The sequence below is a fragment of the Dendropsophus ebraccatus genome, chromosome 10 (genome assembly GCF_027789765.1).
Source record: "Dendropsophus ebraccatus isolate aDenEbr1 chromosome 10, aDenEbr1.pat, whole genome shotgun sequence".
In the NCBI taxonomy this organism is placed as follows: domain Eukaryota; kingdom Metazoa; phylum Chordata; class Amphibia; order Anura; family Hylidae; genus Dendropsophus; species Dendropsophus ebraccatus.
The window spans coordinates 33848372-33876185 of record NC_091463.1 but is presented as its reverse complement, the minus strand read 5'-3'; the positions used below and the strand labels follow the sequence as shown (position 1 = coordinate 33876185).

The 27814-nt window shown below is 41.5% G+C and overlaps 1 protein-coding gene across 4 annotated transcripts in view; it reads left to right on the top strand.

Annotated features, from left to right (window-relative positions):
- MID2 (midline 2) overlaps window positions 1-26951 on the top strand; it is a 200069-nt gene extending 173118 nt beyond the window's left edge. For 3 of the 4 annotated variants that reach the window (XM_069986526.1, XM_069986525.1, XM_069986527.1), the window contains 3 exons: window positions 9920-10081; window positions 14777-14984; window positions 24108-26951. In XM_069986526.1, the coding sequence (XP_069842627.1) occupies window positions 9920-10081; window positions 14777-14984; window positions 24108-24516 (779 nt within the window). In that variant the 3' untranslated portion in view covers window positions 24517-26951. Of the gene's footprint in view, window positions 1-9919; window positions 10082-14776; window positions 14985-19980; window positions 20086-24107 lie in introns of those variants that run through there. The other variant, XM_069986528.1, reaches the window with a different exon arrangement.
- Window positions 26952-27814: the final 863 nt, after the last annotated feature.

Below are 27814 nucleotides of genomic sequence, written 5' to 3'. Positions count from 1 at the left end.
CCTCCTGTGCCAAATCTTGTCCCTCTAGCCCTACATATTGTATCAGTAAGGTCTTTTTACCATTACTAATGAAACCGCTGTAAATCAGTGCGGACTCTTTAAATCTGTCACTGTCACCAGCTCAGTGTGCTTCATTAGACAGAACAGTGAGAAGTATTGGCTGGTAAAATATCCCACTACAAGGAAGAATAATCACATCTCTTAGAAGTCCCAGGCGCTTGTTGTAATGCACATAATATCGTAACATAAATCTTAATTAGAACTGATTCCGACTTGCATGAGTGCCGTATCAGGGAACGTGTTAGCTAGGAAAATATTAATATAGAGCAGTTATTCAAACATGTCTTCTTTAATACCCTGGAAATAAAGAATCCAGATCGCATATAAATAGGAAAACAACAATGGAACATACTATGAGGTCGTAAAATAGAAAGGATGATGTTAGTAAGTGAAATATGGAGAATCTAGGGGCCTGAGAAACTGAGAGCTGTATATAAAAAAAGAGTGATCAAAATGGGAATATTTCTACAGGAGATTAATAGATCAATAAATCTCACAAGCACTGCAGGCTTCATGGACACTCTATGGGAGTTGCCAGCAACTATTTCCGCCTGTTTTTCCCCCTGTCTGCTATTCACTTTTATTAGCATCACATATCTATTTGTGGTATCTGCAAATTACAGATTACCATTGTATTAGAGGACTGCAGTATGAGAAATTGTCTCCTATTGTTGTCTGATACTCACATGGGCTGCCGCTGCTCAAGCTAGGTTTAGTCTTGCTGCGCTGAGAAGGAGCAAACAGGAAGCAAAAAAGCGAAATCCACATGTTTAAAGAGACTCTGTCAGCAGGTTTATACAGCCCTTTCTAACAGAATGATGTATCACTTACACTGTTCTGTGCAGCTGATTCGGAGATACCCTCCTGAATAACATGGAAAATAAGTAGCCTTCTCTATTATGTGCATGAGCTCAGTAGTCCTTGATATTTATGAGAAGCAGAAAACTCCACCCACCAGCTGCTGATTTGCAGTAATCTATCAATTCTGTAAATAGTCAGTCAACTGTCAATCAGCAGCTGGGGTGGATGTGGCAAGAATACTATTCACCTGCATATTAGGAGTACGGCTGAACAAAATGATGTACAGTAAGTAATACACTGATCTGTTCAGCATTTAAGGCAGCATAAACCTAGTGGCAGATGTAGGATGTAGGAATAGTTATTGGGGGATATGTATTATTAGCACAATTTTTTTCCCGCTATCGCACTTTTCACGTGCTGCTGGAAAAACTCCAGTACATGCGCAAAAAATATCAATATGAGCACAGGCTTTGATAAATATTTCACAATTTTTGGGCAAAAACAAAAAAGGCTAACAAACTACACCAAGGTCTGACTACAGTACTGCTGTGCAATATTTTTTGCGTTCAATAAAAAATCGCACATGATAAATCTAGCTAAAAAAAAGTAGCTTGTTTAAACCCCCTGAGCAAAAAAACTGCTCAAAATACTGCAAAAGGCTTGATTAATGCTGTCAACAAATAAACAGTGTGCACAAAAACACCTTTTTCGCCAAAATAATTGTGCATAAAGAAGGATACGTTGTTTTTTGTTCCCCTTTAAATGCCCCAATTTCTGCTTTTACAGTGTTGGTAACTATGACCTGGCAGAACCCGGGAAACTTAGCCCAAAAGTTAAAACTACTGCCAGCCAACATTATGATAAAGGTGCATCATATAGTGCTATCTATATAGGAGTTTGTCTCTCTCATTGCCACCTGTCAAATCTGAAACTTGCTCCCATGCTAGTAAAGGTTGGGCACGTCTGCTTCAATGTAATATCAGCACCAGAATCACTGCCGCTACAAGTGATGGCCTGCTGACAGCACAGGTCAGGTTCACTTATATCCCTTGTATTCCGTAAATATGACTTTCAGATGGATTATACGGGATCTCAATGTAGTGATTGACATTGTGGCATCTATTCACAACACATTACACCTTTAGTCCGCACTGACAGTGATTGATTTTCAAAGCTGTTTCCCTTATACAGTGGTCAATGCAACCTCCCCCCCCCAAAAAAAAATCAAAATAAATTATATATATATATATATTGTAAGAAGGCCCATGGCACCGTCATAGATGGTAGATATGTCTCACCAAGGATCCTGGTCTTGGTGAGGTGAAAGACTATGATTGCTGGAGTCAGCGGCAATAGGCCACTGGCACATGTTTAAAATTTAGTATGGCTGCAATGCAGTTTAGTCTGGGACGGTCTTTCATGGGAGCATGCCAAAGAGAGGGTGGGTGGCTGCTCCCACACTCCAGGTCCAGGTTTTGTTGTGGCCTTTGTAAGTCTGGGAGAACCAGCTGAGAGTGGGTGTGTGTATCTCCAGTCTCAGAGTGTGCTGCTGGGGAGAAGGAGCTGTGTGTGGCTTCTCTGAGGCCAAAGGAGACTTCCAGGAGTTGTTTGGTGTCTGGCAGCGTCTATCCAGGTGAGAGCCCTATGTGAACCAATTGACTGTGTTGCATAACTGCCAATGACTGTTTTCACGGACTCTGTTCCATACCTGGGTGTTGGCTGAAGAAAGCTGTATGTTTTGTTTGCTGTTATAGACAATAAACCACTTATTTTTCTTTAAACCTGCTGCTCTCTGTCCCTGCCCCGCTGTCTCATATCAAAAGACTGCTTTTGAGACTGATCCCCACAAATTGGTGCTTCGGATGGGGGCAGATCCCGCTAGTGGATCGTATGTCCTGGGTTAAGGCTGCAGCTCAGATACAGACCTAGGCAGAGACAATGGAGGACACTATCAAACAACTTGTGCAGGCCAACACCCAGCAGCAACAAGCTCATGCTGAAGCTGTACGAGTCCAGCAGGAGACTAACCAGCTCCTCATCAGGCAGATGGCTATAATGAAAGAAGCCATTCAGGTCAAGGAGACCCCACCTCCTACCAGCATGGAGCACGGTCAGCGAGCCCGAAAATCTGTACGAGAAGCCCTGCAAAAGATGACTCCAGAAGATGATGTGGAAGCCTTCCTTACCGTTTTTGAGCGGGTCGCTGAACGGGAGAAGCTGCCAAGTGAGCAATGGGCTGAAGTGTTAGCTCCATTCCTCACAGGCGACCCCCAGAAGGCTTATTATGACTTGTCTTTGCAGGATGCCCGGGAGTATAGCAAGGTCAAAGCAGAGATCCTGGCACATTTGGGCTTAACCGTTGCTGTCTGGGCTCAGAGTGCACCACTGGGGGTACAAAAGGGATAAGCCCCCAAGATCCCAAATGTTCGATTTCCTGCATCTTGCCCAAAAATGGCTGCAGCCGGATGTTTGTTCTCCAGCAGAAATGGTTGAATGGGTGGTGATGGAGCGGTTTGTGCATGCCCTGCCCAAGCCAGTGCAGTGCTGGGTTGCCCAGGGAAATCCCCAGAATGCGGATGACTTAGTGGGTTTGGTGGAGAGATATCATGCTGTTGAGACCTCTCTGGCTGACCCAGGACTCCTTCCCTCTCCATACTGGCGTACTCGGAGTGTCTCTGCAAGCCAAAGGAAGGGTTCTCGAACCCCACGTGATGGACGTTTTAAAGCCAAGAGTATACATGAGTCAACCAGACAAACCCTCGGAGAGGTCATCTGCTGGAGATGCCAGGCCCCGGGTCATATCGCGGCTCAGTGCCCCCTCGGCTCAGAAGCCATGGACTGTTCTGTGGGGCGGTGGACTTCCATGTTTACCCATGTGGCCTGCAGTGCCATGCCAAATGCCAGAAAGGACTGCCCTTTGTACCGTTAGGGTAAATGGCATCCCTGTCACTGGACTCCTGGACTTGGGAAGCCTGGTCACCCTTCTGACAGCTCATGTCCCTCATAAATTAATCCCTGGGAAAACCCTGGGGGTCACTTGTATTCATGGGGATATCAAGTTGTACCCCATGGCCAAAGTCATCCTAAAAACAGATGGCAGTACAGTGTCACACCCTGTTGGTCGAGACTGTCCTCTGTTCTGGGGTCTGTGGGAAAGTGTGGTACTGAAAAAAGGTCCCAGGTACCAATAAAGCCCCGGGAACACTGGTCATGATGTAGTCCCTGAATTCCCATTATCAGTCATGGTAGGGGAGGGGGAGGAGGAAGTGACCCTTGTGGAGGTCCCAGACCTAGAGGTGTCCCGAGGAGACTTTGGGACGGCCCAATTACATGACGAAACTTTAAAAGGTGCCTTTAATACAGTAGTGGTACTTAATGGGGTACCCCAAGAACTAGGGGCAGATGAAAGGTTTAAAGGTCACCCAACTCCACACCTCTGTATATCGCCCACAAACAGGCCTTGTGGAGTGTTTTAACAAAACCTTAAAGGCCATGTTAAAGAAAGTAGTTGAGAAGGATGGCCGGGACTGGGATTACCTGTTACCCAGTCTTCTGTTTGCTATCAGAGAGGTCCCCCAAGCTTCCACAGGTTTCTCACCCTTTGAGTTGCTATATGGCAGACACCCCCGAGGCCTGTTAGATATAGCCAAAGAGACCTGGGAGAGTGAAGTCACACCCCATAAAAGCGTCATTGAGCATGTGGGTCAACTACAAGATAGGATAGCTCAGGTACTTCCCATTGTCAGAGAACATCTCCAACAGGCACAAGAGGCACAAGCTAGAGTATATAATAGGTCAGCCAGGGTGAGACAGTTCAGTCCAGGGGAGCGGGTTCTTGTGCTAGTACCCACGGTAGAAAGCAAGTTCCTGGCAAAGTGGCAAGGACCATATGAGATAGTTGAGAAGCTGGGGAAATTCAACTATCGGGTACACCAGCCAGGTAGGGGAAAACCCTATCAAATATATCATGTCAACTTGCTCAAACCGTGGAAGGATAGGGACCCTCCAGAATCCTCTTGTCTGTTATCCCAACCAGAGGTCACCTGGGAGAATGTAAGGATTGCTGAGACCCTATCCCCCTCCCAAAAACATCAGTGCAGGCAACTGTTGCAGCAAAATAGTGACTTATTTACTGATGCACCAGGGCTAACAAATGTGGTGGAACATGAAATCATTACAGAGCCTCATGTGAGGGTAAATTTAAAGCCTTACAGGATTCCCGAGGCCCGTCCGCAAATTGTGGCAGGGGAACTGCAGAGGATGTTAAACCTAGGGGTGATTGAGGAATCTAAAAGCGGCTGGTCCAGTCCCATAGTGCTTGTCCCTAAACCCAATGGAGAGTGGCGCTTCTGCAACGATTATCGCAAACTAAATGAGGTGTCTAAGGTAGATGCTTACCCCATGCCCCGGGTAGACAAGCTAATTGAGAGGCTTGGTCCGGCTCGTTACATCACTACCCTAGACCTAATAAAAGGATATTGGCAGATCCCATTGTCTAATGAGGCTAGAGAAAAGACGGCCTTCTCTACACCTGAGGGTTCTTTCCAATACGTTTGAATGCCATTTGGTTTGCAAGGGGCCCCAGCTACTTTTCAGAGGGCCATCGACTTTAGTCAAGATTGGGAAAGTCACCTAGGTAAAGTTCAAGCCATCCTGAACTCATTAAGGAAGTCCGATTTTACCATTAATCCAAGTAAGTGTGCCATGGGGATGGAAGAGGCCCGATACCTGGGGTACATTGTGGGAATAGGGGAAATAAAACCCCAGCTAAATAAAATAGGGGCGATTCAAAACTGGCCCCTCCCACTTAAAAAAACAGATCAGGGCATTCCTAGGAATTGTGGGGTATTATAGAAGATTCATCCCCAAGTTTGCAGAGATAGTGGTTCCACTAACTGACCTAACAAAAGGGGGGAAGTCAGCCATGGTTAAGTGGTCCCCAGAGGCTAAAAAGGCCTTCCAGAATCTTGGTAGCCCCCGACTTCGAAAGAGAATTTGTCATCCAGACTGATGCATCAGATGTAGGTCTAGGGGCTGTGTTATCCCAAGTGATAAACGGAGAAGAGTTATTTGAGCAGGAAGCTGTGGCCCGCAAAACAGAACTACTCAATTATTGAGAGAGTGCCTAGCCATCAAGTGGGCCCTAGAATCCCTACGGTACTATTTGTTAGGGCGCAAGTTTAGGCTGGTGTCGGATCATCCCCCTCTTAGGTGGTTGAGGGAGAAAACAGGAAAAAATGCCCGAGTCACCCGCTGGTTCCTGGCACTACAGGACTTGCAAGGTTGCTGAAGGTGCCCATAATCCCGGCTTTGGGCAGAGGGGGGGGGGGGGGGGGGGTATGTAAGAAGGCGCATGGCACCGTCATAGATGGTAGATATGTCTTAAGGATCCTGGGCTTGGTGAGGTCAAAGACTATGATTGCTGGTGTCAGCAACATTAGGCCACTGGCACATTTTTTTCAATTTATTATGGCTGCAATGCAGTTTAGTCTGGGACGGTCTTTCATGGGAGCATGCCAAAGAGAGGGTGGGCGGCTGCTCCCTTACTCCAGGTCCAGGTTTTGGTGTGGCCTTTGTAAGCCTGGGAGAACCAGCTGAGAGTGGGTGTGTGTATCTCCAGTCTCAGTGTGTGCTGCTGTGGAGAAGGAGCTGTGTGTGGCTTCTCTGAGGCCAAAGGAGACTTCCAGGAGTTGCTTGGTGTCTGGCAGCGTCTATCCGGGTGAGAGCCCTATGTGAACCAATTGACTGTGTTGCATAACTGCCAATGACTGTTTTCACGGACTCTGTTCCATACCTGGGTGTTGGCTGAAGAAAGCTGTATGTTTTGTTTTCTGTTATGGACAATAAACCACTTATTTTTCTTTAAACCTGCTGCTGTATATATAGTGGTGCCTTGGATTACGAGCATAATTCATTCTGGGACCGTGCTTGTAATCCAAATCACTCTTAAACCAAAGCACATTTTTCCATAAGAAATTATTGAAATGCAGACAATTGGTTCCACACCCTAAAATAATTATTTTTTATTCTAAAAAACATGGAAAACAAATGAAACAAACATTTAGAAAGCTGGATATGTCATATTATTATAAGTTACTGTAGAGTATAGCAATCAGCATGTGGTGTATTATGTATACTAAGTGCATAAGAATACAACAGTTTGTAGATTAGAGGATGGAGCTGCAGATCCCCATAATGCAGTAGCGTACAGTAGAGTACAACAGGCTAGAATAGAGAAGCAGGGCAGTCAGAAGTCTGTGTGGTCACATGACAGCAATGTGGAAGGGGTGTGTGTTCAGCATGGACCAATCAGAAAGTGAGAATCACAGAGCTGTGCAGGAAGACAGTGACAGAAACTTTTCTATACAGCAGTGTGTATAGCTGAGTGTAAGTGCAGGCACATTATAACAGCAGTGCGTATAGCTGAGGGTGAGTGCAGAAACATTAGCATTAACAGAGAGGTTGGGAAACACAAGGGATGACAGAGACTGCAGGAAGGAATCATCAGGGTATAGGGTGAGCACAGTATAGCAGCACTCTTTGTATGGGTAGAGAGGGGTTACAGCTATGGCGAGATTACCCCCACACACCTGTCCCCTGATGCAAGTCCCAGCCTGAAATTACTCTTAAAACAAGCTACCACTGTATAGCTAAGTAATTGTGAACAGCACATGTGAACAATATCTGAAGTGAAGAGTATACACGTGTATTACAGATGGATAAGATAACTGCACTATAATAAATCTATTTCTTCACCTCCATGCCTCCCCTGCTCACACCTATATCGGCTGGATCTTAAACAGTTTGTGGCCTAGAACAAATGACATCAGGAGGAAATAGTTACGATGCTGAGCAGGGCCACCGCTGTATAGGGATACAGAACCTTATTGTTTCTATGGCATACCATAATGCCCGCTTCTTCTGGTCTCCCTCATTACACACAACCCCCTCCGCACTCTATTTAGTATGCAAGCACTCAACAGACTTTGAACGCTGACTCTTTCTGTCAATGCCGGCACTGACTGCATGTATACTTCAGGATTCAGGTGCGTGAAATTGCATATGAATTCAGGAGCTTGAGACTATTTCTGTTGATACGGTGTTTAGTGAATCAAGTACATAAAGTCGAAATTGCTTATAGACTCATCTTTTGGGTAATTTATTCCTACTTAAAATGCTAGTGCTGTAACATATATAGGATAATCAATGAGTGATACAAGGAGGGGTGTGCAAACCACCCGAATACTGAAGTCTGCATCGGTTTAATAAAATGCGCATTGAGTCAAGTCTTCATTGTTCTTATTCTGCTTATATACTGCTTTTTCTTGGAACCATACTATCATTGATCCTGTAGTTATATGTTGTTATAGTGTGCTTGAATATAAATGGTCTCATTCAGTAATTCTGTAGGAATATACAGTTCAATATATTCCCAAATTCATAGCATGTACTATATAAACTGACTTTGATCATTTCTCTTATCCATCCTACATGTCATCACTTTCATGCTGCCTGAACTACGAGTCCTTGGGGTGGTCCCTGGCAGCTTTCCTCCATCCTACCAGCCTAGATTGATAGACCTCTCCATGTGTATAGGGTATAGAGAAAGATTTATCAATCAATGCCAGTGGGGCAGGTGGAAGCCTCCAGGGACTGCCGCCCAGATTATACATGGTTTAGGTAGAATGAAAGTGATCACAGGTTCCCTTTAAAGGGATTTTGTCTCATTGAACCTGCAGTCTGAATTGTGCTGCATGTTATAGAAGAGGAGGAGTTAAGATTTATATATAGTTTTGTGGTGAAAAACTAATTTCTACTTTAATTGTATAAACAGTTTTTCTAAGATGACGGGTCCAGTGGGCGGTGTCACACTATGGTTGACAGTTTTTCCTGTCAATCACAGGGAGGGACCACCCTTTGGACTCCTAAACCCAGAGTGAGCAATTCTGCCAAGTTCTGGACAAAGGGAACTTTGCTGGTATGTTGGACCTGTCATTTGTGCCTTGTCAGAGTAGGAGCATGTCTTCACTGCTCCCAAGGATAGACCATGCAAGTCCACAAACAGATGGATGAGCGGCCATAGTAGAGGGAGCTAGAAGTAGAAAATAACATTTTTATAGGATGTTAATTTAAAAAGAAAAAAAAAAGGATTTTTGGTCCTGATATCCTTTAATATAGATTGATTTGTGGCATAATCCCTTTAATAGGCACCATCATGATAGCGATCCATATCCACCGGAGCGTGCAGATCAAGCAGGGTCATCCACCACAAGTCTTACTTGTTGCTAGGTATCCACCTTTCTTAGACACTTTGTATATAGCAGAGAGCTGGCAGCAATGATTAATTAAGCAATCTAAAAAACACGGCATCATGTCTTGTATTATTTTTATGTCTCTAATTGAATTATGTCTATAATTGTATCATTATCATCTGACATCAGCCAGAATGTCTGGACGTATCCTGACGGCGTCATTTACATAACTCATCATTTATATTGACACGTCGCTTATCGGTTCATAACTCATTGAACACGATAATTTACCTTGTATGTATTCACGGTTATGAAACTATGCAGAGTCACTTGTTTTTTATTCTTAATTTTTTTTTATTGTGATTTGCGTATCCCTGGGTGATTTTTTTTTTTTTCCGGCACAGGCGTAAACATTTACACATCAGATTGAACTTTATTTGCACTCCCTGTAGAATCTGCAATTTGAAGGCGCTTGTAAACCAAACACACAGATTAATTCAAGATTAGTTATGACATAAAGTAATACATTAAATGCTTCTGCTTCACATCGTGGATTAAGCCGATCCTCTAATTCATGAACTTCTGCAACTGAAGGCAATATTATAGGAAATCCTACTGTGCTTTGAAGACTGTACACAGCACATGGGATAAGGCCTGGGCTCTGGAACAGCTGTGGGCATCATCTTGTGTATCTGTATATCAGAAAGGAGAGACCAACCCCAAAACATAAAAAAAAAATATGCTTTGATTCTTTAATTTAAAGTTGATATGTTATTTGCAATGATAGTTACTCCTTTGTTTTATAGGTCTATATAGCTCCATGGACAGCTGGATGATTGTGCCCAATATCAAGCAGAACCATTACACTGTGCACGGACTCCAGAGTGGAACGCGTTATATATTTTTGGTGAAAGCTATTAACCAGGCTGGGAGCCGACACAGTGATCCGGCAAGGCTTAAGACAAACAGTGAGTATACCTTGTCATTATTTGGTATATTAGGCATGATTCGTGTCTTTAAGAAGTTACCCAGCCTTTTAAAATTGTGAGCCTAAGCTCAGGGCATAGACTGTCAGGGATGTGACGCCAAGGTTCCCTAGTAGAGATGAGCGAAGCAAATCTGATTTTGATCCACAGCGAATTGGGCTTTCAATTCGCCTCATTGCGATTCGTGAATTCGCCAGAATCTCTTCGCATATTTGCTAAACTTGAAATTCATTGAAAGCCAGTGTTTGCGAATTCATGTGAATATTCACAAACTTTGCGAAAGGACATTCCAAGTTATTCGCTCATCTCTATTCCCTTCCAATCTCATGTTTTATAGAGGCCTTAAAATTTCTAAGACCAAAACACCTGTTCTGTTCAATCTGTTCTTCCCTGACTACTACATGTAATTTAAGGAAACTTTTTCTTTAATTCTGTTAATCTGCAGTTTTTTACTATTCAGCTACAGGCTTTCTGTTTGCACCATCGGAGCAAGGTATTGCAGTATCATCCATTCAAATAAATGGGACAAAGCTGCAGAACCTTGCACAGCCACGTACCTGCTGTTTATTGGCAGGGTCGCTGGGAGTTGGACGTCTGCCAGTCTAATTTTGATGGCCTATCCTAAGGACATGCCATCAGTTTTTAAAAGCTGGATAACCCTTTTAAACAACTAGCCAACAGCAATAGCTTGCATATAAATGAAGCCCTAACCCAAGCCCTTTGTCCTTTAGAATTGATTACAAAAAATAAAATAAAGTATTGTATTGGCCCCCAAAAGTTATACAAATGACCAATATACACCTAATACGGGAAACGCACATAAAGTGCTTTTTTCCCTGCACTTACTACTGCATCAAGGCTTCACTTGCTGCATAAAATGGTGATGTCACGACCCGACTGCGAGAGCTGTGCGGCTGTGGCTGCTGGAGAGGATGATGGCAGGGGGATGCTCAGTGTCCCTCCAGTGCCCTGTGTCCCTCAGTGTCCACCTGCCATCATCCTCTCCAGCAGCCACAGCCGCACAGCTCTGGGAGTCGGGTCGTGACATCATCATTTTATGCAGGGCAATACAATACTTTAATAAATGAATGTTGAGTTTAATTTAAATACTAATTTCTAATACCTAAACACCTCTTCTGTTCAATCTGTTCTTCCCTGACTACTACATGTAATATAAGGAAACTTTTTCTGTAATTTTATTGAAAGCATTTATGATTCAATCCCCCATCCCCTTTTTGGTTTGCCATGTTCTAATGTCTCTCTACTAATCTATATATGAAGTATATAAAACCTTTGACTGGAAGTGAAGGTAACCTATTACTTATTTAGATCTTGTTTGTCCAGTCTCTGTAATCTCAAGCATTGTCCAAATGTATGTCTGAGGTTTTAGCAGCAAAATGTAAAATATCACCCATTTTCTATATTAGCGATTGTTACATAAAATTGAACGTCATTTTCCCCTCTCAGAGACATTAAGCCACAGGAAACTATCATCAGACACTTTGTACTTACTAAGTCCAAGGGAGACAGATGCAGTGTTTCTATTAAAACCACATTTTCTGCCTCTGCTTAGAGGAAACTGTTATTCACTATGAATCCTGAATTTAATGCTATCTCGTACTGCTAAAATGACTCTGCCCTTGCAGGATCTTCCAATTCATTGTGAACATGCATTTTCTTTATAAGCCTTGGCGCCTGTCTCGGACTGAAATAGCGGCCTTTAAAAGCTCAGACACTCAATAAGATTTCAAATCAGAAGTCTGACAAGCCAAATATAAAGCGTGTACGACCATTTACCAATAAAACTCATATCTGTGGATTCCAATTGATTTATCTGCCTGCAGCTAATGCATTAGGTTGGTGATATGCCGGGCATTTTATTCAGTAAATGTTAAATAGGGTACGGCACTTGCTTCGAACCAGGCTGTTTATTGTTAATGTAGAAAAATTGGTTAATATCGAATGTATTGTCTGTGTTCTCACAAATACTTCTGCTCCTCGAATTCTTCCCGAATGTCCTCCAGAATGCTCCCTACAGCTCCTCTAATTGCCGCTGTCAAGGCGCTCTCACATGATGCATGTGTTGACGGGGTTGACTTTCAAGATGCTATATCATTGTCTGCCACGTTCTGCAAAAATGACTGTAAACCGCAGCAGTGACTGTAGCTATGGACAACAATGTGAGATAATGCCGCCTGTCCCGAGCGAGACCCCTGGACCCTATATAAGTAAAACCATGCATTAGGTTGTGTAATAATAAATACGTCAATCCATTTTGCTGACATTTATTAGCCCACACGTCTTGTTAACTTTTATGCTGTCTGCACAGAAGAAAAATGACAAATTCAGTCCTTTTCTAAAAGTGTCACTGTCAGGTTTTTTTTTTTTTTTCTTTTGCAGAAATCAATAGTACAGGCAATTTTAAAAACTTTGTAATTGGGTTCATTAGGCAAATATGCAATTACCTGCATTCCAAAAGACTTTCCTCTGGTTGCCCCCTTCCCTCCTCTCTTTCTTTCACTGCTCATTATCAGGAAATCTCGACTCTTTTACATCAGTCGAGCCCTGTGAAACCTATGGAGAGGGCAGGGGGGAGGAGGGAGATAAGTCGGCAGCAGAGAGCAGAGAACAAAGGATTACACAGTGGGACCTGTGTGAAAGCTGGTATTCAGAGGTCAGAGAGGTCAGTGCTGACTTCAGAGGCGAGAGCCTGGTGATGTAGCTGTAAATTAACTCTTTATTGTCTTGTTTTGGTGCCTCATCTCTTTCCACCTCTCTCCTCTCCATAGAAAATGATGAAGACAGGGTGGAGAGCTTCAAACTGCTTTTTCATGATAAAAATGCATTTTTCGGCTAATAAAACCAATTGCAAAGTTTTTTTTAAAATCGCCTGTACTATTGATTTATGCAAAAAAAAACATTTAAACGACAGTGACACTTTACTATCTGTGCTATATTTAAAGGGTATCTGTCAGCAGTTTTGTGCTGCATTATCTGAACACAGCGTAAACTATGACAGAGACCCCAATTCTGGCAAAGTATTTCTTATTTTTCACACAATAGATCTCATCAAGTCAGGGTTCTGGTCCTCCCAACCTGTGTGTACATTAGGCATTCCTGACTTGCTAGGTTCACATTATGTAAAATAAGTAATAATGGACGTCACTGCACAAATAACGTCCGTTATTTAAACCATGATGTGTTATTTGTGCAACGATGGCCGATGTTAAAAAAGACAACCGTTATTTTTACAGTGTGAAGATAGCTAATGACAGCTTTATGCCCCAGCACAGGATGCTGATAAGCAAAGTCCCACCGTTTTGACTTATCCAGGAGATAGGTGAGGACTCTGACTGCTGAAACCCTCTGCAATCTTTAGAACAGGCTTACGAGTCTTCTATTGAAGTGGCTGTCATGCATGTGCAGTGCTGCTCCATGCCAGAGATAGCTGAGCGCTGTACTTGCCTAACTCCAGCAGCTTCCATACACAGTGAATGGAGGGGCAGTGTGCATGGTTTACCACTGCTTCCATTGCAGGGACTCTCTAGGATCATACACTTAAAGGGGCATTCCAGTAACTAAAAACCCAGAGCTGTGCGGGCTGTGGCTGCTGAAGAGGATGATGGCAGGGGGACACTGAGGGACACAGGGCACTGGAGGGACACTGAGCATCCCCCTGCCATCATCCTCTCCAGCAGCCACAGCCCGCACAGCTCTGGGAGTCGGTTCGTGACATCACCATTTCATCCAGGAAGAGACATAACCATGTTATCCAGGAAGTGAAGCCTTGATGCAGTAGTAAGTGCAGGGAAAAAAGCACTTTATAAGCATTTCCCCTAATAAGTGTATATTGGGGATTTGTATAACTTTTGGGGGGCAATACAATACTTTAATTAAAAAAATTTAATTTACTCATATGGCCTGAAAATTGACTTTGTAAAACTCCCATGCCGTATGTAAATTATACTTAACTAAGCATCAGGACGGTCCTCATCGGCGAAGTAGGCACGGCTGGTGGGATAAATCCTCTCTGGGAGCATCTGAGCTCAGGGATGGCCCTTCTGTATGGCTGCAGGCTCCTATGCTAAGAAGAGGGATGATTACACGGGATGTTTCCCGCCAGCCGTGACTACTTTACCACTAATGACCGCCCAATGCCTACATACAGTACATATAATTTAAATATAGCACAGGAGATTAATAAAGTACATTTCCCGGACATATGAGTAACGCTGTTACCAATTAGTTATATGGCTTGGGGCTATATTATATATATATAGCTTCTGACGATTTTCTTGTCATTGGTATCCTTTAACAGCATTTCTTTATAAAAGCGTTTTACCACATATCAGGATATATCAAAAAACAGTGATAATGAGGATTTAGTTATCAGGATCCCCACCAATATTAGAAACAGACTGATTCTCAACCACCAGTGGTAAGCCTGCCATAGGTGCAAATCTCTGGCATTTTCTGGCACTAGTTGATTTGAAAGAATTTTTTTCCCCTTTAACTTAGTAAAGACATCACCTTGTTAGTATTGTGACTGCTATCTATGTTCGTAAATCAACAAGCTGCGAGATTTGGCCATGTGGACATGTTGTATAGAGATTTGCTTAGTATTTATGTTAGGATGATATATAGGATATCACGTTACTTTTCTGCTTCTACCTATAGGTCAGCCATTTAAAATTGACCCAAAATTTGCACATAAGAAGCTAAAAATTACCAATGATGGAATGCAGATGGAAAAAGAAGAAAGTTCCCTGAAGAAGAGTCACACGCCAGAGCGCTTCAGTGGAACGGGATGCTATGGTGCAACAGGCAATGTCTTTATTGACAGCGGATGCCATTACTGGGAAGTAGCTGTAGGAAATTCTACTTGGTGAGTAAATCGTAGTAGTGTAATAAGACTGTTCACCGCTGTTCTGTTTTTCAATTTCAATCATATCCATTGGGGCCAAAAAAGTATCAGCTGTCAAGGAAGCATGAGAGGCCTGAGGTAGCAGAACTCTTCACATTTCTAAGGAGGCAGGGCTGTAAGAAAGTCTGCGACTCTTTTGCTTAATCCCTTTGTGGCCGTAATGCAATAACCGCCTCTGCCTTGTTTAGCTAGTATGTGATGTGCAAGAGGCAGAGGTTTGTGTTTGCGCTGTTTCCATGGAAGCTTTTGAAGTTGTTGCTGTCACGTTAAGGCAGAAAAGGCCTGGGGAATATGATCCATGTCCTCCCAGTATTCCTCTGAATGTGGAACATAGCTAATAGCATTGTTACTGTACGTGTGATTAGATTTTAACAGAAAAAAAAATATGTACATATATATGTAAGTCAAACCCTTTCTACAGCTACCCATCCTGTCAGAACCATCATCCGTGTCATACAGGCATGTTATGAGGTGTCCATTTTTTTGTCCTATTTGCCATCACTGCTTTCTCTTTCCCCAGCTACTTTCTGTTTTCTTGATCTCGGAGTAGGAAAAAAATGAAAACCGAAATGGTTGTTTTTAATACACTGTGTGGGGATTTATCAAAGGGTGTAAAATTAAGACTGGTGTAAACTGCCCACAGCAACCAATCACAGCTCAGCTTTCATTTTACTAAAGCTGTAAGCTGAGCTATAATTGGTTGCTAAACTAGTCTAAACTTTACACCCTTTGATAAATCTGGGCCTTTATGTGCGTCAGTAGAACAAGCGAATATTTGCATACAATTTCCTATGTCTCTGCCTCATTTACTCTTTTCTGCTACCTCCTAAACTTATTGTTCAGTAAGAAAAACTGCAAAAATTCTGTTGTTAGTGACTAAGCAGATTACTGAGGTTAATCAGGTTATCTGCTGTTCATTGAAGTCCATAGAGAGAGGGGAGGAGAGAGGAGACGTAAAGAGGAGGGTATAATTCCCCATTAGCTCCACAACAAAATAATAAATAAAATAAAATCTTAGTTATCATGGGAAAATTTATAGTAGACATTGAAGGGTAATTGGGTGGGTAACTGGATCCACCACCTATATGTCCACGTAGGAACATTAGAGGAATATCAGTAGAAACCTATTTTGCAGTTTGGCATTCAGGCATCCAATGGACGCAATTGTGTCTACTAGATTAGTGTACAATGTCTACTAGGTTAGTGTTAAAAGAATACTGTATTTGTTATCAAAATGATGGAGGTCAGATGCTCTGTGTAGTTACCAAAGTCACTGATACAGCCACTGAATGTTGGATTGTAGTATGCTTTCACATAGATATTCTCTGTGATTTTACTGCTCCTATGGCTGTTATTGAGCTCCCAGGAGTTCTCTCTATGGTGCGCATGCCAAATGCCAGAGTAGCCTATGCGATGTTGGTGCTGGGTCATTTGGGCACTTGTCACGGTAGCCTGGAGTAGTGTTGGGACCCACCCCCAGACAAACTGACTCTGCACTACTGGGTTTGGATAGCCCAAGTGTAACCTGGTATGTAGGTGCAGGTGCAAAATGACAGACTAGAGTCCAACAGCTTAACTAGGAAAACTTCCATTTACTGAGAATTTTCAGTGCAATACAGAAATATTGTTTTCATAACTGCAGGTGCAGGCAAGAGGTAGTAGTAGTAAACTTTGTAAGAGTAGAGTGGAGTAGAGAAGCATCTTGAGGGCCCTGTCCAAGGTAGCTGTATACTCTGCTGGGATAGCATAGTAGAAGAAAAGAAGAAAAGATACTCTTACTCACGTATAGACCCTTTTTGCTCTGACCCCCTTATGCCCTATAGTGTTAAGGTACCCGTCCTGCTAGGGTAGTACAAGGTCCCTGCACTGGGTTGAACAGACTTTCCAGGGTTTTCCAGAACAGCTGTGCGTTACAGTAAGATGTATAGGCATTAACTGCAGCTATGTCCTACTGGGGTCAGTACCTAGCTCAGGTATGCTGCCCTGTATAATGTAGATGGTATCCCAGGCATGGGCAAGGTTTGCCTCAGAGGACGTCCTCCCTCCTTAGGAATCTAGCACCGCATGTTAGCGGTTGTTAAGAGAGAAAAAATATGCGTCCCACCACTAAATACTGTCTACCAGCAGAGTCTCAACTTCAATGTGTGCACCTGTTCACACTGTAGAAACACTAAGGGGATCTGAAGGAGGCTCAATGATGGTAGGTGCTATGTACTGTAGATAGGATAAGTATTATTAAAATAACTATAATAGCATAAATGACAATTTCTAAAACATGATAAAATAAATAATCTCAGTAAAATAAGTGTAAATTCAGACAACAGAGAAGTCCCAAAAACAACAGTATTGAGATCGTTACTATCAAGCAATGCAGAAGGTATGGAGTAAGCTTGTTATCAGTATCGACAATATTTGTTGCCATATACACTTTAGTAATAATGTCTATTGACTACTATGCATAGACATGCAGTCTATAGAAAAATAGAGTTCTTTATTTTTATTTTCTTCAATTCCACATCCAGAAATACTTTCCCATATTTTATTCATTTATTTATTTATTTATTTTATGAATGGATAGATAGATAGATGGATAGATAGATAGATAGATAGATAGATAGATAGATAGATAGAGACTATTATTAACCATTTAGCTACTGATGAGGGAAAGAGTCTTTCCGAAACGGGTCTAGCTCTTAGAATTATCCAGTGGACTACTACACTCATCATACATCTCCATTTTTCTCATTCTGACCGTCTATTTTAAGAGTCTCGAGAGCACACTGTTAGCTTTGCGCCCTGTGGCCACGGCACGCCATCGCCCCGACTGATTCAGCGTCAACCATCAACGTAGTATATCCCAGCACATCCTCCAGATTCCATCTGTAATCAGCCGGTAGTACGCTACTGTTAATACTACTACGGCTTTTGTCTAGACACTGTCTCGGCAGGTCTCTGTACAACGTTATACATCCTGACCTACTCTCTGTAGTGATGGTCAGTGGTCAGCCAGTCGTGTGTCAGCAAGTATATCATAAAGCAGTAAACTCATCACCTCCAAGACACCATAGACCGGTTGGCCAGCTGATCCCTTATGATGAACTGAAACTGTTTACCTTTGTAACAATACAAATGGATTCATTTTTTGCTTGACAGTAACCATCTCCATACTGTTGTTTTTGGGACTTCTCTTTTTTCTGAATGTAGACTTATTTTACAGAGATTTTTTTATTTTATCATGTTGTGGAAATCGTCATTTATGCTATTAAAGTTTAAAAAAAAAAAAAAAAAAAAATACTTATACAATCTACAGTACATAGCGCCTCCCTCAGATCCCCTTCGCTTTTTACAAACTACAAGCTCTCTCCAATTCCTGACTAGAGAACTCCTCCCTCCAGGAACTAACCTCCCTTTTATAGGGGTGAACTAAACTCACTTGTGATTGGTGGGGCTGTGTGGTGCAGAGAAAGAAGAGAGATGATAGGGTAGAAAGAAAAGGGAAAGCACCTGCACCTGTGATTGGAGAAGAACAAACATGGGGCAAATACAGTTAACCCAATGCTTCCTTTAGCTGTGAATAATACAACATATACAAAAAATACAGTAGTGACACCTAGTGGGGAAAAACAAACACTACAACTCTCCCTTATCTCACTGTGAGAATCTGAGTGAGTTACTTTGCCCAAGTGCAAAGGAAACTTAGTGGCACACCTGTGCTGGGACACTACACACTGTTTTTTTCCCTTCTGTCTATATTAGGGGTGGGACCAGAGTAAACTGTCACAGAAGAACACCTAGTCACAAGCCCTCCTTCTCTCTGCTGTGTCATGTAATAGTTAGTGCACAGCTTACACTGTAAAAGCTGGCACTGTTCTGGGGGCTGTTTAGAGTACACTATCAGTAACATGTGGAGGGAGAAGGAGTTTATTGACGCCAGATTTTCAAAAGGAAATGGCAGCATAATCACAGCAAGGAAGGAATTATTTTAAAAGCAGCCCTGTTATAAGCAGTGAACTGCTGCTCATGACTAAAGGGAAGGGGGGTGGGGGTTACATTGATAAGACTATACTGTGTATATAGTAAGAACACAAGTATTTACACAAAGGTCAGTTGCCCAGAACATTGTACTATAAGACAAGGGGGAAGCCCAAATCTTACAGCATAATGTAGAACAGGCAGTTCAAAGCATGTCGGGACCTCCAACTATTTTGCAGCAACTACGAGGAGTAGAGATGAATGCAACTCAAGCATGAAGTTGGAAGAAACCCTAGGGAGTCCTGGAAAACATGGATACAGCCATAGGCCATAGGCTGTATCCATGTTTTCCAGGATTCCCTAGGGCTGCCTCCAAATTTGTCAGACACCAATATTCAAATCCCGAATAATCAAACTTAATCATGCTTGAATTACGCTCATCTCTAGTGAGAAGCAATCCAACCGGCATGGGAAAATATTCCGGAAGAACAATTTCAGGCTCTATGGGACAATGTTGTGCCGTGTTTCTGAAGGCCAAACAGGGTCCAATATGCCACCAGGTGTCTTTAATAAACTGTCCACTCATTGAATATTTATTCAGGTAGAGACAACTGCTCAGTAAAATCCAGGTCACTGCATTTTTCTATATAAATCACCTTCTTTATGCCAGTCATAGATAGTTTAGGTACAGCTCTGAACAGAAGGGTTATGTAGACGTTGGCTGTAATAGCAGATGTATGTGGACAATCTGCATATAGGAGAAATCGTCAACCAAATGTATAAATGTCAGTATCCAGAAATAGTTTTAAAGAATAGGCTGGATCAGGAGAACAATCTATGCAGCGTCTTTTATGTTTGTATTCACGGTTATTGATCCTTCAGGCTTATACTATGGCAGGGAGACTTAAGTAAGATACACTGTAATCGTATATTAGGGAGCCTCTCTAATACATTACTAATACTTTTTACCTGCATTGCTTGCTAGGCAGCATCCAAATATGTTCTGTCTGTTGCTACGCAACAGAGGCCATGGCTTACAGGTGACACTTCTGGCTTTACAGTTGTAGCAGTACATAGAAGCGCAGGATTATTGGTATGTATCAGGGACCTGCACAGGATCATGCATTTCTTTTCTTCCTGCAGGAATTTTTGCTTCAATTATTTTCAAGCTGAATTTAGAGGTCCTGACATCGAAGTGGTGGTTTCCTTCAATCCAGAATCCAGAAAGATCTTGACAAACATTGACGCACAACACATACAATAGACTTTGTAGTTTATTATTGTACTTAAAGGGGCACTAAACCTACTACTGAAAAAAGGCAGGTAGAATTGTAAAAAGTATGCATACAAATTGTGTCTAGTCCAAGTTTAGTTTCTCTAAAAACTAGACTATTTAATAAATATGGGCCATTGTGTTTAAAAATCTTCAGTGGCAACATTTGCTGCGGTCCATGGTGTTTTCGCACCAGAATCGGCAACACTTCAGTTTTGAGTTGCCAAACGAAGTTGAAGTGAAAGGAAGGTTTAGCAACACCAATGGTCCCTTGATTTAGCGATCGTGGTAGGACACACGCAGGTGAACCCACAACCCTAAGTGGATATACGAAACTTGTCTAGAAGATGTCCAACAGCATCCAGAGATAATCTTCCGAAAAGTTTATTGGACGCCAAGTCTGGATACAACATTTCGACCCTTGCTGTGGTCTTTATCAAGTATACTTGATACTTGCTAAAGACCCCAGGAGGGGTCAAAACGTATTCATGTAGACTTGGTGTCAAACTGTTTGAAAGATTATCCCAGAAAGCTGCTGGACATCTTATAGACAAGTTCCCAAACAAAGTGTCCAGGGAAAATTTGTATTAAATCTACGTATTTGCAGCATAAATTAATAAGCTGTGAACTTGATGCAAATATGTCACATATGCATATACCCTAAGATTATTCTTACACAATGTTTTTTGGGGCGAAAATATGTCCATAAATATTGATCATGTTCCTTATTTATACCAGTAATGATAAAAATATGACTGTATTTTCACTCTTCAAAAAAATGTTGTGTGAACATACCTTAATAGGTATAAGTACCCTAAATTTAAAGGGAGTAAGGTTAAGGCTTAATGCGTATCGGAATGACTGGTCTCAAAATGTAAAGAGTATTTGTTTAAAACAGTTGGTGCATAACCCTTTAACCCACCTTAACACAAGGACCTTGCTAGGCCTCTGTGGCTGCCATAACTGATCTGCTATTACATAGGGAGGCTGTACTAGCAGATTGCTGATCTGTTCACTTTAACACATATGTGTGATATAGGTGATAAAGCAATTGCATAGTAAAGTACCCTAGGAAGACTGAAAAAGTAATTAAAAGAAAGGTTAAAAAGATGATTTATATAATGTTTAACAAATTATCATCACCTTTTTTTCAAATAAAATAAATAATAAATAGCATAAATAAAAAAAACTTAAATACAAGAGGTGCTGATTTCGGTTACATTGCATATCAGAAAAAAGGGGGTAAAATGATCAAAAAGTCCCACTTATGGCAAAAATTACAGATCATGTGGTAAATATTGAGGCCTCACATAAATCTATAGAGAGAAAAATTAAAAAAAGTTATACGGGTCAAAAGGGGTTAATATATTACAACTAATTCCTGAGTGTATGCATTTTCTTAGTTTAGATAGAACAAGATAAAGGCGATCCAAAGTGCTGTATATTTACCTTGGCAGAACTGTTTCCTCCTCCTTCTCTTCAATAACTTTAGAATATGCAAATATCGATATGTTTTTCATGATCCCTGCCGTACAGACTGCCTAGCCTCCGTATGTCTTAGGAACCTCATGGGTGTTCCCTATGACAACTAGATTGTACGTGTCTTTGTTTACATCTCTAGGGGTTAGAAGGTATTCATAAAATAATGTCAGTCACCATAGACTATAAATACAGCAGAGCTGACATTTGTCGCCTATCCTTTAGGTCTCTAAAGTACCTTGATTTGTAATTGTAATTTAAGAATTTTAAGAGGCTGCATAATGTTATTAGCAGATTATAATGTAGTCTTGTTTCCCTCATTTTTATAGTACTATACCTATATGATTATACAGTATCTACATTAGGAGATCTTTTACTCTTTATTTCTTCCTATTATAGATAATGCATGTCCAAGTCTGTTATAATAACTTATAATGGTCAGGCATTGTCACTGCTCTCTGCCTCCCTCCCGCCTTCAGGTCCCACGCTACGTGGTCAGTTGGTTTCTGACAACTCCTATTACAATGATGCTGTCGAGTCTGCTTAAAATTCTCGCACACAGTCTGTTTAACATGCAGCGTGCAGACCTCAGACATTCATTTTTAATAAGGTACATAGCACTTCAGGCTTTCTGAGCGTAAAAAAAATCCCATTCCTTGCTGCAGAGGTGTTCATAATGTTTAGGTTCCAGCACGAAGGAAATCTGTTTTGCCGAGTTAATAAAAACCCACAAGCAAAATCTCTGCTCATTGTAGACATATTACCCAGAATCCCTTTCTAGTGACACTGTGCAGTTAATACATTTTTAACATTGTTATGCATTAGTCGGAGATTAGACAGAGAGACGCATCGGTGAAGTGTTTACCTCTCGCTGGCTTTAAGTAAATGGCAGTTTAGAGAATTCCATACACTTACCATTAACATCTTTGCTGTTGGCAATGCTGGGGTCAAAAGCATTGCGCTCTAAATACATTATGTAACCTAATTTATACAAGATGAGACTCTTTATTCATCACTTGTTATCTTTAGATACGTTCACACTAGTGCTATTGTGTTTTAATCAGAATATTTCCTGTAAGTATTTCTGTGGACGGGGCATGTATAGTATTTTCTCTATTGTATGCCTCATTATCTCAATCCTATATTGTTGTTTCTGATCATTGTTAATTCCATGTTCTACCTAGATTGTTTGACTACTCTATTGCTTGTGTAATCCCTCTGGGCCACATCTGAATTATGGACCTTCTATGTCTCCTGACCTTGGCTAGTTTAACTTCGTTTTTAGTTTATTGTACTTTGTACATTGTACTTTGCTTTTGGCAAAAAACAAAACAAAAACAAAACCTGTTCAGTTATGACCTGTTGCTAGTGGAAACTACTCAAACTTTTTTTTGTTGTACTAAACCTACCCTTCAGACAGTTGTCACATAATCCTTAGTCCTTTTTCTAAACTCTTTAAGGGTAGCATCACACATACCGGATCCGCAGCGGATTTCACGATGCGAGTTTGCAGCGAAATCTGCTGCTGCTGATCCTGGTATTGTGAAGGTCTATGGGGTTACATATCCGCAGTGGAATTTTCATTCCACTGCAGATATGCAACCTGGCCCTTTTAACCCCCCGCAGACCCTGGCCCAGAGCATACATTACCTGGTTGGCGCCACGGCAGTGTGTGAGGCTCCCGGCTCCCCTCGCTCCCCATCAGCCAATCAGTGATGCCGTGCCGTGCACTGATAGGCTGATGGGAAACGAGGGGAGCTGGGAGCCTCACACACAGCTGCAGCGCCGAGCAGGTGATGTATGCTCCGGGCCAGGTGCTGCGGGCTGCGGGGGGTTAAAGGAGCCGGGTCACATACAGGCAGTGAAATGAAAACTAGAGAGCAGACTTGTTTTCTTCTGGAGGAGAGCTCTTTTGCTTACTTTTTCCCAGGAAGTGTGTTGCCTGGTACCAGATTGACGATCACATAACCCCCTCATTCCTAAATCTAAGTCTACCAGCACCCTACTCTAAATTGATGAGGAACAAGAACTCCACTACTGGAGGAGATAACTCTTAGTCATGTTTTAAGACTTATGCAGTGGTCAGGCATTGTCTTAGAGAGGAGTTATCTCTAATATGTGACCCTAGAGGGATAGCTTTTTGCCTTCGGGAGGAGAACTGTTTTTCATACAGAACATATAACCAGCATGCACTTACAGTGAGTCGGCAAAGACAAAGATCCTTCATGGAAAAAGGAGGCCCTTTAGGTAAAATGTGCAATCCAGGTTAATTCCTTCTCTGTCTTTCTTCCATTAACCTTATTGGACCGAGGTAATCTTTACAACATGTAATGATTTTTTTCCCTTTTCTCTCTCCTTAGGTACGCAGTAGGAATTGCTTACAAGTCTGCTCCTAAGAATGAATGGATTGGAAAGAACACTTCGTCTTGGGTTTTCACTAGATGTAATAGCAATTTCCTTGTTAGGCACAATAACAAAGAGGTCCTCTTAGATGTTCACCCCCAGCTTAAACGTTTGGGCGTCCTCCTAGACTATGACAATAATACACTTTCTTTCTATGATCCGGCTAATTCCCTTCACCTGCACACCTTTGAGATTTCATTTATCCTGCCTGTTTGTCCTACTTTTACAATATGGAACAAGTCTCTGCTGATCCTCTCAGGGCTCCCGGCACCAGATTTCATGGACACATTTGTGACCCCTCAGCCAGAGTGTATCTGTAGACCACAAGAATCTCCATATGTATCTGGACTCAAAGCTTGCCAGTGAACACCAACACCATGACCTGCTCCATGGCCTTTTCCTAATAGAATAAGATATTGGACACAGCTGTATCCTGCAATGGATAGCCTGCTCTTAGGCAAGTGAGGAAGTGAGAACATTTTCTTACTATATAAAACCCTCTTCATCAGCTACTAGCAGATATAGGCCAGGTAGCTAGCTTTAGACACTTTTTTATTTTATTTTTTTTCTTGCATATTAAGATGTGTTATTCCAAAAGTCACCATACACTGTCCGTCATTGGCTATATCCACTTTATTGACTATGAGAAAGTCTTCCTGCACAATGTATATTTTAGAACTTTTTTCGAAACTCCTCTTCCGGATATATATATATATATATATATATATATATATATATATACACACACATTGGTCCAAAAGTAGGTGGACAGTATGTGTAATAGGGTTATGAAGGGGGATATTTATCAAACATGGTGTAAAGTGACACTGGCTCAGTTGCCTCTAGCAACCAATCAGATTCCACCGTTCATTCCTCACAGACTCTTTGGAAAATGATAGGTGGAATCTGATTGGTTGCTAGTGGCAACTGAGCCAGTTTCACAGATCAATCTCCCCCAATGTTATTTTCTGTCCACCTGTTGGACCACCCTGTATATATATATATATATAGCAGGGTTGCATTGCAGAGTGAAATAGTTGCCTTCCCTCTTTTAAGTTAGTTCTGTTCTTCAAAAGCAATGGCTGGGCAGATGTTCTTGAAGTTGAAAACTGTGGACACCATTCAACATTGAAATAATTTTGGGGGGGGTTACTATTGCTTTTGCTGCTCCAATTCATCGAGAAAAATCTTTCGGCTTCTTATCATCCTTCTTAATGAATCTATGCAGAGAATGCTTGGTTTCTGCAGACAGTACATTGTGCCTCCCTGTTGTTTTTAGCCTTCAAAAGTTCATAAAACTCTATGATATCAGTTCAGATACTCTTTTCACCCTAATAAAACTGTGTTCTGGCCCGTTTAGTGAGAGTTCCTACCTTAGTAGTTATTATAGTGATCACTAGGCTCACTATCATTTCAATAAGACCTATGCAGAGTAATACATGACATTGTCTGATCTGTTTCATTGGCGTAACCATCATAGCAAAATCAGACCAATATAGGGAAAGGTCCTTATCTTTTCTTTTGAGGTCAAAGCTGCTACACATGTAAATATGCTAAAGGCATAAAGCTATAACAAGCAGAACCATATAGTAATCTATGCTTTTTTTGTTTGTGGGTTTTTAAATGACCTGCCTGATTTTTTTCAATGTAATACTCTCACTTTTATGGTATACAGATAGAGAAAAGCTGAATCTGTCTATATGGGTTAATGTAACTCAATACTTACCTGCAGTCAGAGGCGTAATGCGACGCTTCTAATCTCCAACGCAAAACCTTGAAGGGTATGTTCCCAGGTTTTTGCAATTGCTTCATTCATCTAACTACAACTTGCAGGAATTCATATGCATGCTGCAGAGGCAACTGCATTAAATCATATGCAACATGTATGTTGGTTATAGTCGTTTCTGCATCAAAAGAAGTGTGATTATACTATAATAAGCCCCCATCCATCATTTATTATACTGGGGCCTTTTGTGGCATAAGAACATTCCGAGCCCCTTCAGGCATATGAGTGTAATTGTTTCCTTTGCAACCCCTGTAGCTGGGACCCTACCTGCAGTCCTATGTCAAATCAAACCTTTTAATTGTGAGAACATGATGAGATATATATATATATATATATATATATATATATATATATATATATATATATATATATATATTAGTTCTACCTAAATTGTCTGTATCTATATACTGAAAACACTGAAAGGATAGAAAAGGCTGAGATTATTCCTAATGCTTACTGAAGATTGGGAGTCATACTCCTTGACGGTTATTTATTGTAATTTTACCATTTAGTTTCTGAGAGTAGAAGAAATTGCCGCTAAGGGCTGACACTACTATATCACACAGTTCAGGTTTTCATCAAGCCTCATACATGCAGAGCTATTCTTCTCTTGTCTATGGAAAATAGCTCCATATGAGCTCCATAGAGACCTACAGAGGTACAGTAAAGGCCCCATGCCTTAATACAGTTCAGCTAAAAAGACAATGGTAATATGACTGTGTGTATGAGGTCTTACTCTTTGAGGTAGGATAAAGGAGAAACAGTTTGCATAGAACTTATTGTTATAGAATTCACAGATCTTCCTGGAAACCAGAGTGAATGGAGCAGAACTATTCAGCAGCTGATGTGGCCCATCCATATGCTAATGCCTGCTGAATGGAAAGATTACATCCCCTATTGCTTCTCTCATGTTCATCGTCTCCAAGTTTCAGTGCAAAAAAAAACATAACACTGAACATGGCGGCCACATTTGTTCTAGAAAATCTAGAAGCATTGCCATAAAACCTTTTTTTTTTAATAAAAGGGAGAGGTCCTATGAAACTGCGTGGGTTAAAATAAAATCTGAGTGGCTTATGCCCCCAGTTATTTCATACTGCTGTATATGTATATGTATCAACTACTGTGTCACTCTGATATAGCTATATAAATATATATGTAAAATATACAAATGTTGTATGATATATTTATTCCAAAACCTATATAAATGTTAAATATGATCCCCCCCCCCATGACAGAAACATCAAAAAGGGGGATAGGTTTTTATTGGAAACTCTTCACAGTGAAAGGATGATGAGATGGTCAGATTTCTATAAATAAACTTTGTGCAATAGTATGTGTTGTGTTTTTTTTTGTATTTTTTTATTTTATACAGAAATTCATATTACATTTGTTGTTCTTAAAAGAGACGTCACATAAAAATATTAAATGACAGGAAGGCAGGGGGGTGCAGGAACATAATAAGCAAAGTATACTTACCTGTCCCCATTCCCCCCCAGCACAGCTCCCGGGTCTTGCTGACAATCGCCAGCTTCGGAGTACATACCCGGCTCATCCAGTTGCAACATCACAGCCCCATTGATGGATTGCCTGCTCAACCAGTCAGTGTCCCACTCAAGACACTGATTGGCTGAGCAAGCAATCCATCAGCCAGGTATGTGAAGTTGCAACTGGAGGAGCTGTAAGAAGCCGGGAGCTGTCAGCAAGACCCAGGAGCAGCACTACACGGGCAAGTGGATGGGTACGCACCCCTGCCTTCCTCTATTTTTATTTTCACAGGGCATCTCCTTTAAATACTTTTTTATTATTTTTTTCCTCCATTTGGATGGCTTAGCTGGTGCGTTCAGGATGTGATCTCATACAACAGAGCTGACTTGAAAG